Source organism: Mugil cephalus, chromosome 13 (genome assembly GCF_022458985.1).
Source record: "Mugil cephalus isolate CIBA_MC_2020 chromosome 13, CIBA_Mcephalus_1.1, whole genome shotgun sequence".
In the NCBI taxonomy this organism is placed as follows: Eukaryota; Metazoa; Chordata; class Actinopteri; order Mugiliformes; family Mugilidae; genus Mugil; species Mugil cephalus.
The window spans coordinates 17,726,172-17,738,321 of record NC_061782.1 but is presented as its reverse complement, the minus strand read 5'-3'; the positions used below and the strand labels follow the sequence as shown (position 1 = coordinate 17,738,321).

Below are 12,150 nucleotides of genomic sequence, written 5' to 3'. Positions count from 1 at the left end.
CCAGAAAAACAGCTACCAAGCGTGAAGTAGATTGGATGAACGGTTGTCGCGACTCACACTCCCACATGCAGAGATCCCCGTCTTTATGATGCGACTATTATACATACTTTCTGCATGATCGCTTTTCACTAATTGTGCGGGATTTGTCTTTGCAGAGGTGATGCAAGCCAGAGGACAGACGTCTAAAGGAGACAACGTTCCACACCAGCAGCCGATCGTTTTTTTTCACAAGGTTTGCCTGAACTCAAACGCCTCGCACAGTCAAAGTCCACCATCAGATAGAAAATCTGTGACATTGATTTAACCCCCTTCCAGATTCATTTTTCCCAAGCCATTTTATTTCTTCTCATTAGCTTTTTTTTTTTTTTCTTATTTCATTTAGGTCATCTAATTAGTTTCGTTAGATGGTTGCCATGAGCAACACCGCCAAGCAAAACCCTTTGTGGCTGTGTAATTTATTTAACCATTTTGCAAATCCGTGGGGGCGTGTCGATTGCCATCAGGACATTGATTAAAGCTTCCCACACCGCTCTGCCCCGAAGGAGGCAGCGAATGAAAAAGGGTTTATTTTTCATTGATGGGACCCCCCCTCCCCTCCCCTCCCCGGGTAAGATGCAGCCAGCCAAGACCGGCTACAACGCTGCGCCTCCCACTCAGCCACACTCTGTGTCTGTCTGGCCGTTCGTCTGTCTGTCTGTGACAGCGTGCGAGCGCTTCTTACTTGTTAAGCAGGCGCTCGGCGTTGCTCAGTCCTTGAGAACTTGAAAAAATCCGAGTCAGGTTGGAAGTTTGTGGCTGAGCAGGAGGCAGAACTGCTGTATGTTTTACTGTTATGGGTATTCGTAGTGTTGACAGCGTCTAGTTTACGGTAGAAGCTAGAAAGTATAAAAGGAATATACAGTGTTTTTAATAAATATTGCCTCCTTTCAACAGGTTATTCTTCCCCTATTGGAACAATACGTGAAAAGCCACCATCTGTATTTCCTCTCGTCTTCACTCGGCTCAAATGATAATAAAAGCCATGCCTCAAAAAAGGAAAAGGAGATGGTTGCGTGGTACGTATCAGCCGTAACAAAACACAGTTATTGTTCATTTTATACTCACGGAACATTTCCCCAAACATGTTTTGCATGACAATTTACTTTCTTTACAGCAAGAAGCCTCATCATCCTGTACTGTCAGTCTTTGTATTTTGCAAACCGTAATTACACTTCCATCCTTATCCTCATTGTTTGTGTTTTCTGCTCACATCTAGCCTCTTTTGTAAGCTGGCGGCTCTAGTGAGACACAGGATCTCACTCTTTGGTAAGGATGGCGTGGAAATGTTCTGGCAGTAATTTGTTCTGCTTGAATTTTTATTTTTGCTTTATTTGGTCGCTCTCGGGTTGTTGGCTTACATTTCAAATTATCTGTTGTTGAGGTCCTCTAACTGTGTGTTGATGTATGCTCTCGAGTTGCGTATGTTTTTGTCCGTCGGTTCGTGCGCTTAATCTGAATGTGATGTTTACATGTGTTTCCTCAGGAAACGAAGCCTCGTCGGTCGCGAGCTGCCTCATCGTTCTGGCTCAGGCCCTTGATGCCAGGTAGCTAGATGGCAGTGCTGTCACACTCGGCCTGGATCGATGTTCACGCTCTGCCTGCAGTTACATCAGTGTCACACCACCATGTCTGACGATGAGAAGACTGCTGTAATTGAGCCACTGATAAAAACTGATGCTATCTAATTGAGGCTGATATCACTTTTACTCCCTGAGGACGATGCCTGTGGAACATGACGCTCGCGCAGTTCTGGCTCGGCAGAGATTGGTGTTATTTAAACTTGTCTGATGGATAGATTACCAGTTGATATACTCCATTTATCTGGTTTCATTATGCCATGCGAAAATAAATTGCAGCATGAAACCTTTAACATTTGGATTTTCTACACACTCAGATACACATTAACTGTGCCCAGATACGCTGCCTGGCCAAAAAAAAAAAAGTCGCCACCTGGATTTAACTAAGCAAATGGGTTTGAGCCTCCTGTTGGGAGATTGGAGCAGAAAGTAATACAACTGAGTTAAGAAATGTCCAATGCATTATTAAAAACTGGAAGGGTAGTGAGGAACCATCGTCTTCAAAGAAGAAATGTGATTGGGAAAAAATCCTGGTTTATCGTGATCATTTAAACGTTTGGTCAGATGAAAGAAAAACAACAGTAGAACTCAGGGCCATGTTTAGTAGTGAAAGGAAGAGCATTTCAGCACATGCAATGTGAAGGGAACTCAATGGATTGGGGCTGAACAGCTGTGTAGCCTTAAGAAAACCACTCGTCGGTGAGGCTAACTGGGGAAAAAAGGCTTCAATTTGCTAGGGAGCATAAAGATTAAGCTCTGGAGCAATGGAGGAAGAAGGTCATGTGATCTGATGAGTCTAGATTTACCTTGTTCTGGAGTGATGGGGCATCGGGGTAAAAAGAGAGGCTTGTGGGGGTCTGGAGCTGCTCAGGTCTAGGTTCAGCAACATTATGCCCAAAGAATGAGGTCAGCTGATGACCAATTATACTGAATGACTAGGTTATTCCATCAATGGATTTTGTTCTTCCCTGATATCACATGTATATTCCAAGATGATAATTCATGGGGCTCAAATTGTGAAAGAGTGGTTCAGGGAGCATGAGACATCATTTTCACACATGGATTGTCCACCACAGAGTCCAGACCTCAGACCTTAACCCCACTGAGAATCTTTGGGATGAGCTGGAGAAGGTTTTAAGCAGTGGTCAGACTCTGCCATCATCAATACAAGATCTTGGTGAAAAATGAATGCAACATAATATTAGAATGTGTGACCATTTTTCTTTTTGGTCAAGCAGTGTATTTTATCAAGTCAAGTCAGTAAATTTTTTTCTCCCCCTTCTTTCGTCCCAGGACGTTGGTGAATTTGGCTCCAGAGTCCATCCAGACATCTCTGCATTTGTTCTTTGAGGCAGCTGCAGCTGATTTGGAGATGACCGTGGACAAGCTTTCTGAGACTGTAGTCTTGCCTCAGAGCAGAGGCCAGCAGGCTAGAGGAGTAGCCAAGGTTCTCGGCTACACAAGCTCTGTTCTTATCCCCACCCTCACTTCCCTCTTCCATCATCTTGCCAGCCACAACTATGGAGTGGACCTCCTGGGTAAGATCAACCTTTGTGCATTAATAAAAGATTTTCCTCCTTCACCAAGAACTATACAGTATGTTCGCACACTCAAACACACAGTTACAAATGTATCTTGGGTAGACGCCTTCCTTTTTTTTTTCACCTCTACGTAGTAAACTACCTCGTGCATTTTGAGCGGCCCCGTTCGTGTTCCTCTGCATGCCAAAGACGAACAGCTGCCTCCCACACCCCTGCAATCGCCCAGGGACGTCCTCCCCACAACTGCTTACCTTTCACATCTTTGAAACCTGCTCTCATTAAGTGTCTCCGTCAGGGCCACGGAGCAGCAGGAGCATATTGTTTCCCTCACCACCACCCTGACCTTCCGCATATCATTCACTGCCTGAATCAGCAGGCAGCCATCCAGTCCACGTCTCCGTGTCTGAATGTCGTTATCTTTTGTACTCGATGCCGTTGGTTGTTATTGGAAGAAGGGTGTGAGCCCTAAGCATGGCCTTGTCCTTCCAGTTGGTGGCATCCAGGTGTCGTGTTACAGGATCTTGAACAGCCTGTACCGCCTTGGAACCAGCGGCAGCACCTTCATGGAGGGGTACTACTTATTTTGCTATTTGATTTCAGGGCTTGTGCTAATGACAATGTTGAATTTTTTCATCGTATCTTTTGCTCCACGCAATGCTCATGCTCCTTCCTTAAATGCAACACTTTGTTTCTGTACAGGCAGAGGTCTGCAGCAGGTGCTTGTCTGGCGGCTCTGACTGGTGCCTTTCCCGTTTGTTTTCTGGAGCCTCATCTAAACCAGAACAACCCTTACTCCATCTACAACACCATGAGCACCAAAGAGATAAATGGTAATAAATAAGCACACAGAACCTACGCTGTATTTTAAGACCTGTCCTTTTAATCTGCTCGCGTTGTCCTCGCCTCTGTTAGACCAGGGGCTTCCTGAGCAGGTGGAGGACTTGTTTCCGAGCCTGCCCTCTCTGGAGCAGGCTCTGGGAGAAGTAAAGGAGTTGTCGAACGCCGGCGCGGGGGCTCGCCAGACGCACTACGTCCACGTGGCAGAAGTCACCATGCCCATGTTGTGCAGCTACGTTTCCCACTGGTGGCGCTGGGGCCCCGAGGGCCACCCCGGCCGCCCGGTCTGCACCTCAGTCGTCCCTCAGCATGCCAGCGACCTGCTCGGCCACATCCTCCGTATCATCCACAACCACATGGGCTACAGCCAGGGCGACTGGATGAAGCAGCTGGCAGGTACTGAGGTCGTGGCTGTGCACGTCGTGTGGATATTTCCTTCACATCGGTGCTGCTTGGCTGTTGACACCTGTCGCTCATCTCTTTTCAGTGTTCTCTCAGCCAATCATATGCAAAGCCCGCGGCGAGCTGCTGAAGAGCCACTTCCTTCCACTGATGGAAAAGTTGAGGAAGAGGACGGAGTGCGTGATGCTGGAAGAGGAGCGCGCGAAAGCTGAGGGGTGTTGTACGTCAGAAGCAGAGTTGCAGATACAGGAGAAGTTTTCGTTGCTGGTCCGAGATCTTTACGCCTTCTATCCCCTCCTCATCCCGTTTGTGGATGCTAATCGGTAAGACGTCAACCGAAGGAGCTGAGGTGCGGAGAAGGAGGCTTTGAGTAATTTGAAGTGTCAATGGCGCCAATGGATTCTTCTTTGACTATGTTTTATCTTGACATTCATTACTGTGCTGCCTCTGGAGAAATCCAGTATTTCAAATAAACATCTGAGAGAAATCATGTATCGGAGATTGACTTCAACGTTTGTGAATTGTAAACAGTAAAAAAATACATAATAAACTAAGAAAACATGTCACTAAGTGGTTATTTTTAGTTATTATTTCAGGCACATGTTTACAGGAGTGAATTCTGTGATGTTAATGCATTTCGTTCTGCCTGGTTTCAGAGCCAGATGGCTGAAAGAGCCAAATCCTGAGGCTGAGCAGCTGTTTGGCATGGTGGCAGAGGTCTTTATATTCTGGGCCAAATCTCATGTGAGAACGATACACAGTGTTTTCTATTTATTCTTCCCGTGTCAACGCCATTGTAGGTGAACACTGTATACGTTTCCTTCACCTGATCGACAACAGAATTTCAAATGGGAGGAACAGAATCACGTGGTTCAGAATGAAATCAACAACTTGGCTTTCTTGGTCAATAACGACAAAGTGTCCAAGGTAGGTTTGATTATGAGAACTACATCTCTTATCGCCACATGTACGACTAATAGGTGTGTGGAAGTCACAAATTGTTGCTGAATTCATCTTTTTTCTTTTTCCAATACTCAGTTCAGGCATGAGAAGAGGAAGATGAAAAGGAAGGGGGATCGTTATTCCACACAAACCTCTCTCATAGTAGCCTCCATGAAGAGGCTGGTCCCGGTGGGGCTTAGGATTTGCTTTCCAAGCAACCAGGACCTCATCACACTGGCCAAGAAGGGCTTCTCTCAGGTCAGTCAGAAACGTGGACAGCACTGACAAGAAAACGACTTTCACCAAATATGCTTCCACATTAGATGCCACAAGTGTGTCTAGTGTCCAGCTCACGTTTAATATTGGAAATTGTTTGTTTTCCACAGAAAAACACTGAAGATGAGATACGAGAAAATGTTTTCAGTTGTCTGAAACATCTTCACGGCCAGGTAACGCATTGCATTTATTTGTGTTATGAACATTTGTTCAGTATAAAACAGAGCGCAGATCTTCAACAGGAGGTGCTGCGTATTTTAGTAAATGGATGCAGAAGACGTTCTCTTTTAGTCAGCACTTCACTCATTCAGCGATACAGGAGCTGTCTCAACAGCCACTGTTTCACACAGAGCCACACTAGACCTGTCAATCTAAGCTTCCTGTACACAGTAGGCCCCGCCCCCTATCGCTCCTGAGCCAATCACGAAAGGTCACATATTACACGCTGACTCTGCCAGGTATGTTTATGTGTACAGTAATTACACCACACTAATATTGCACGTTTGAAATAATAAAAAAATTGAATATTTGAACCTGTGTATTATTCAAGTAGATTAATATTAAATGCAAAATAATGATAATAATGTATATTTATAAATAGCACTAGGCTGAGTTTAATATAAAACACATATAGTAGGTAGGGGGTCTCTACTTAATACCTCATCAGTTTGGCGGAACACGTTTAAGACCCGTGAATTAGAGTCTGAGTACATAAAGCACATAACTATCTCCTATCTCTCTGGACGTGCCTGTGTTTACGTAGGTAACCCTCTTTTATATTTCCCACCTCAAATGTTCCTAAACAAGCAGAACATAAAAATATTGGAGCTAGCTCTTCTTGCCGTCACTGCTCCAAGACGCTGCATCTGATGCTCCAAGTAGGAACCAAAGTCGTGGACGGTGTTTCCCTGCTGTCTGTGTGCTGTACGTCAGTCAGACGTAGATGTCGCTCCCGTTGGTTGTCGCTTCAATCATGTTGCTGCTGGTCTGTTTCTGTGCATACACCCCTCTGTTACAGCACTGTGCTGGGAGTTTTTATATGTTTTGATGTTTAAATCCTCGACATTAGAACAAAATGACAGACGAGCTTTAAATACATTGCTAAAAGACGCTAAAGCACTCACTTGCCAGTTCATTGCGTTCACTTGTACTCTTTATGTTACCATTTAAAGATGATGGTCTTCAACATTTATTGAAAAAAAACAACAACTGAGAGAGCTGTAGATTCAAATGTGTTCTCATTGTAGAAGCTCTGGTGTGTAATGCTATTGTATTTAATCGTACAGTTGAATTGCCTCTTTCCCAACAGTTTCACCATAAACTGAACATCATAACCGCCATAAAGAGAGACTCAGTGCAGGACTGTTTTATTGCACTGCATCATTTTTAATGAGTGTACCCACTGAACTGTCTTGTGAGTGTATTTTGGTTGTGTGAAGTCCTGTGTTAGGCTGTCCTCAGAGAACAAATGAAGTGCACATCTTTTCTACATTCAGAGAACATCATGCATATTCAATGACATGCTCCAGTACATGTAACTTTTAATTTGTGCGACAAGTGTCTGCCAAATTAAATTGGAGAAGGCTCTCGTAGCCTGTAAAAACCGTGGCTGTAATTTTATTAATCTCTGTCAGTGACTCATTGTTCAGCAAAATATGCGTGCAGCATTTCAAGTCAGTGATAAATAGGTTTATTCTTAACTCGTTGGTGGATAGATAGAAAGATGGTGTAATGGAACAAGAACTATGCAAAAGAAATCATCGGATTTCTGTCCTTGAAACCAACAGCGATGTCATTTTCTGCTTAATTGTTGTTCATTGTGTGAGGATTCAACCAAGGAAATTAAACACAACAGGAAAAAGGAAGTTTCTCAGCGACAACCTGATTCCTTGATGATTTTTATTTGCTTCTCGAGTCACTCTTTCATGTGCTTCGCTGAGTTAAATGTTTCCCCTTGAAATGAATCTTGTTTTCCTGGTTTGTGCACCATTTGTTAGCAGCCTGCTAAAAATACTTTTTAATTGAATGGTTAAAATGCCGCCAGCGCATGGGAACAAAAGAAATAAACGCGTCTTTCTTTCTTTCTCTTTTCAGGCGTCAAACAGCTCGAGGCAAGAGATCCTTTCTGCCGAGCACCCCGCCCAGCTTGGGGCCATCACTGATGCACAAAGGACTGTGGAGGGGATTCTGGAAATAGCTCGAGTTCTTTATTACCTGGACCAGGTGAGCTTTTCCATCCTATAAAAGATTAACACTCTTCTGTCATCTTCTTCTTTTTCCTAGTTGGCCTCTAACAATGAATGCATGTGTCCTCTGAGCAGAGAATTTATTTTATTCAGTGATGGGAAGACTCGTCTGGAAGGACCGCCGAACTGTCGTCAACATCATTCTGCTCCGACAAATGATTTATTTTCACGGACGGCGTGTTTTATCTGAAACGGCGTGATCGAGATCTCCACTTATTCACACAGCACAATAACACTCTGATCTCCTGTCTGGTTTCGTGTTTGGCAGTAATGTTGAAGGGCCAGATATTCTGACAAGGCTGAGTTTTTTATTATTAGCTCAGAAAGCCTGTTCTTACACATGCATGTCAAGCCTTATCTGAGTCAGCGTCCTCCTTCTTCTTTCCTGTGTCTGGATTCGAGTCTAAACATAAATCACTTCAACTGCTTTTTTCTTTTTTTCTTTTTATCTCTTAACCAATGAGTTATGTTTTTCTCATTTTCTTTTTGTGGATTTCATTTGATACACCCATTACAATTATTATTATTATAAAGTACAGCTCTCTGTTCAGCTGTTGGATATTTTAAGGCTCACGTAACTGCGAGCAAAGACGGGGCCGTTGCAATGAATCTCGCTGTGACCTCTGTAATGTGCGAGGTAATGTGATCGTGTGTCATTTTTGTGTTCAGGTGGAACACCCGCAGAGGAGTAAAAAACCTGCATGGCACAGGGTCTTGTCTAAACAAAGGAAACGTGCGGTAGTGGCCTGTCTAAGGATGACTCCCCTCTACAACTTACCCAGGTAGAAAACAACTACACCCACAAAGAAGAGACACAGGGAGGTGATATATAATATGTATCAAGTTTTATTTACGGTTCTGTTCAGAATCACAAGGAGGAAGCCATTGGATTCCTTGTTTTTGCCTCAGAAAAGAAGTGTTCATGTGAAATGTGTATGAATTTGTTTAACTCTGGACATATTCTGAAGTGTAAATGACAGCTCTGTCTTGTCCAGGACACACTACCGTGATGGAGAGGTAATGTAAAACCTAATTAGGCTTCGCAGCCGCACGGAGCCATTCGGGGTCCAAAGGGAAAAGCAATTAGCATATGAAAACTGTTGCAGCATGTGGTTTGTTGATGTCACAGGAATATTGTTTTGGTGTTTGCTTCTAGTATTGCTCATTACTCTGGTGGATATAACAATCATCACCTTAGAAAGGCACAAGTTCCCTTGATGAATGAGTAATAACATGTCTAATCAAAGCTCCTCAGTAGTTTAATAGTTTGTTTTTATTCTGCCTGGTTTTCAAACTCTTATTAGCCTTCATCTTTCTCCCTTTTCTGTTTCTCCAGACACCGAGCTGTCAACCTGTTCATCCAAGGCTACAATAAATCCTGGATATCGACTGAAGACCACAGCTTTGAGGAGATGCTTGTGGAGGATTTGGCTGTGAGTGGGAATGGAGGCTGTGTTGGTGTCAAAAATGCTCCTGTAACATATAAGAGTAGAATGTTATATTTTGAAGACATCAGGTTAGATTAAATTACCGTAACACCGACGTTTAAAAAAACTTGATTCACTTGTGGGTACATACAAATTCCACCTACGTCAAACTGTTTATTTTTGTAGCTACTGCTAATTTTCAGTTTTGGAAACTTGAATCAAGTGAATAAAGTGAAGTGTCCACACCAGTGCACTCTGAAGAACAATTCAGAGGACCTGTTACAACCACTTAATTACATTCATTGTCACAGTACAAAAAAATTAAATTTATTGACTTTTAAGTTGCAAACAATATTTGCTGCGTTCAGTTGACTCAGTATTCCTGGTACTAAGGTCACCTTAATATCGTGTGCAGTCTTAACTGATATTTGTGCGTCACTTGGCATTGAACTGGTTTCAAGTTCTGGTAACTTAATAAAATGGACCCGGTGACTCAGTGCTCAGTAATTCCCCAAGGCTCAGTGCATAAAGAAGAAATGTTTCGGCTCCACAAAGAAAACAATACCAACAAATTCCTTTAGTCTTTTCGAGGACCGACAGCTTCTCATGAAATGACTTTTAACCCACAGAATATATTGTGTTACGAGAATTATCTTTCTTCTACAATCAACAGTTTTTTTAAAATTATGACCTGCTCAATATTTGCTAACACAAACGATAATTTAAACGATAAGTTGTTCCAATTAGTTTCTAGGTGCTATGTGTTTAATTATCCAAGGTATGAACATATTTTTTTTAAGTTGACCTGCAAGCGCTTTAACATAGACACTCAAAGACACTTTAAATTAGATGCATTGTTCATTCGCTTCATTCATAATTTCATTTCTAAATAATTCTATTGTATTTGGGAACATTCTCAGCTGCGTTATGACTGACAGTGGAACAGACTAAGTTGTCCATCTTAACGCATTCATAATTAAAAACACTGTTGATTGTAGATTAAAAGATAATTCTTGTTACTCAATATAGTCTGTCGGTCTGTTGACTAATGGAAATTGTTGCGTTGATTTTCTTTGAGCCAAACGAAAGCTTTTTCAGAGTGTGACATGGCAACAGACGTTTTTTTAGGGTGTCCATCTGTTCGTACATCTGTCCAATTCTTATTAATGCAATATCCCAGGAATAACTGGAGGGGTATTTATGAAAAAAAATAAAAAATCATCATTTTACTTGGACTCTGTAATGAAGTGAAAATATTTTGGTGGGCAAGGTTAAGGTTGCGGTGAGCTCACGAGACACAGATTGATTTGCTGACCATTACCCAGAGGCTCCTAAGTTCCAACTTGTTAGTTGCTGTTAGACAAACGATTAGAAATGCAGGGGTCCGTTCCCAGAAATGCTGAAAACCTATGGAGTTACTTTCACACGTGATTGTGATTCCGACAAAGGGGCCAATTGGGTCAACATCAGCACATTTGAGTTTACCTAATTCTGTTTGACTTTCAGTATGAGCACACCATTTAATCTGGTTAGAATTAGAAAATGTGTTGTATTGACAGAACTACAACAAACTGTTGACATGGGTCTAACCTTAAACATTTTAAATCATTAAACCATTTTTGAGTACATTCGTAGATTATTTTGTGTTCTTTATCCATATAAACATGAACTATTTAAGAAAACCCCAGCTGTGTCATTTCTAACCAGTCACCGTTAGTTGTATCACCCTCCTGTATGTATTGCAGAAGGGGGGAGTAATGGAGCTGTGCGGTGGCGACAAAGACGAAGAAAAGGATGTGGAAGTAGGGCCCTCAGCGATCGATCCTCTCCTGCAACTCATTACACTCTTCAGTCGCAGCGCGCTGACGGAAAGCAGGTGTGTGTCCATCGAGAACGATGACACGCAGTAAAAATTCCAATCTGCTTTTATTACAGGTCAAACCCATCACCTGGAACGTCGATACTAAATTGGTCAGATGCTTTAATTTTTTGCCCAACATCTGTGGCCGTTGTTCCCTGAGAGCCTGAAGCCTGTAATATTCCTGGGGCTCTAAAATGAAATTAAAGCGTGTGGAATTTGGCTGTGCGGTTTCAACCAACAACCAACTATATTGCCCCCTGACAATAGAAGTGAAAAAGAAAAAGAGCCCCTCTAGAGCCACTGTTGTCTATTCTGCACTGCTGTAGAAACATGGCAGGCTCCATGCCTACAGTATGGAAGTGTGAAGTGTGTTTATATATTAATGAAAACATAATTACATGTTAATTCTGCCTTAATTCTACAATTCTGCCTTAATTATTAGTGTCAATAAACATATACAGCTTGAATCATGTCATTGACTAGGAGGTTCCAAAATGTCCATGCCTTCATATGCACTGATAACGTCTGATTTGTTTTCCCTTGTCCACAGTAAGCATGGAAATGACCTTCTGTACAAGTCCTACGCTGCAATCATGGCCAAGGTAACTCATTAGCAAGATTTACATGTTTAGTAATATGTTCAGATTATTGCATTATTTGAATGAGTTGAGTAGTGATAGTGTTACGTATACGACACAACACTGTGTGGACATTATAGGGTAACATTGTATTAAATTGTCCTGGTTTTGGAGGCCGAGGCCACTTAAAAAGCCCATGAAGGGAGAACAGATTCATAAGACGTCTTAAACTGCCTTATATTAAGTTAAATGTCTGGTAATATAGTAATAAAATGCACTAAAGAGCCACAAACCATCTACTACATACCACTACTGTAGTAGGGTTTCTTTTATTTGTGTGCTTTGATGTCTTAGTGCATGTCACATTTAAAATGGAGCAGCAACGCTATTCAGAAACCAGGCGCAGTGAATTTGTAAATTTTAA

At 42.3% G+C, this 12,150-nt stretch overlaps 1 protein-coding gene across 2 annotated transcripts in view; it reads left to right on the top strand.

Annotated features, from left to right (window-relative positions):
- ryr2b (ryanodine receptor 2b (cardiac)) overlaps positions 1-12,150 on the top strand; it is a 71,072-nt gene that overhangs the window by 36,700 nt on the left and 22,222 nt on the right. For both annotated transcript variants that reach the window (XM_047603233.1, XM_047603232.1), the window contains exons 61-78: positions 156-232; positions 934-1,055; positions 1,256-1,305; positions 1,523-1,583; positions 2,910-3,154; positions 3,647-3,728; positions 3,857-3,987; positions 4,070-4,390; positions 4,482-4,719; positions 5,053-5,140; positions 5,237-5,323; positions 5,435-5,596; positions 5,725-5,787; positions 7,709-7,837; positions 8,530-8,642; positions 9,197-9,293; positions 11,033-11,163; positions 11,699-11,750. In XM_047603233.1, coding sequence (XP_047459189.1) covers positions 156-232; positions 934-1,055; positions 1,256-1,305; positions 1,523-1,583; positions 2,910-3,154; positions 3,647-3,728; positions 3,857-3,987; positions 4,070-4,390; positions 4,482-4,719; positions 5,053-5,140; positions 5,237-5,323; positions 5,435-5,596; positions 5,725-5,787; positions 7,709-7,837; positions 8,530-8,642; positions 9,197-9,293; positions 11,033-11,163; positions 11,699-11,750 — 2,249 coding nt within the window. The remainder of the gene's footprint in view (positions 1-155; positions 233-933; positions 1,056-1,255; positions 1,306-1,522; positions 1,584-2,909; positions 3,155-3,646; positions 3,729-3,856; positions 3,988-4,069; positions 4,391-4,481; positions 4,720-5,052; positions 5,141-5,236; positions 5,324-5,434; positions 5,597-5,724; positions 5,788-7,708; positions 7,838-8,529; positions 8,643-9,196; positions 9,294-11,032; positions 11,164-11,698; positions 11,751-12,150) is intronic.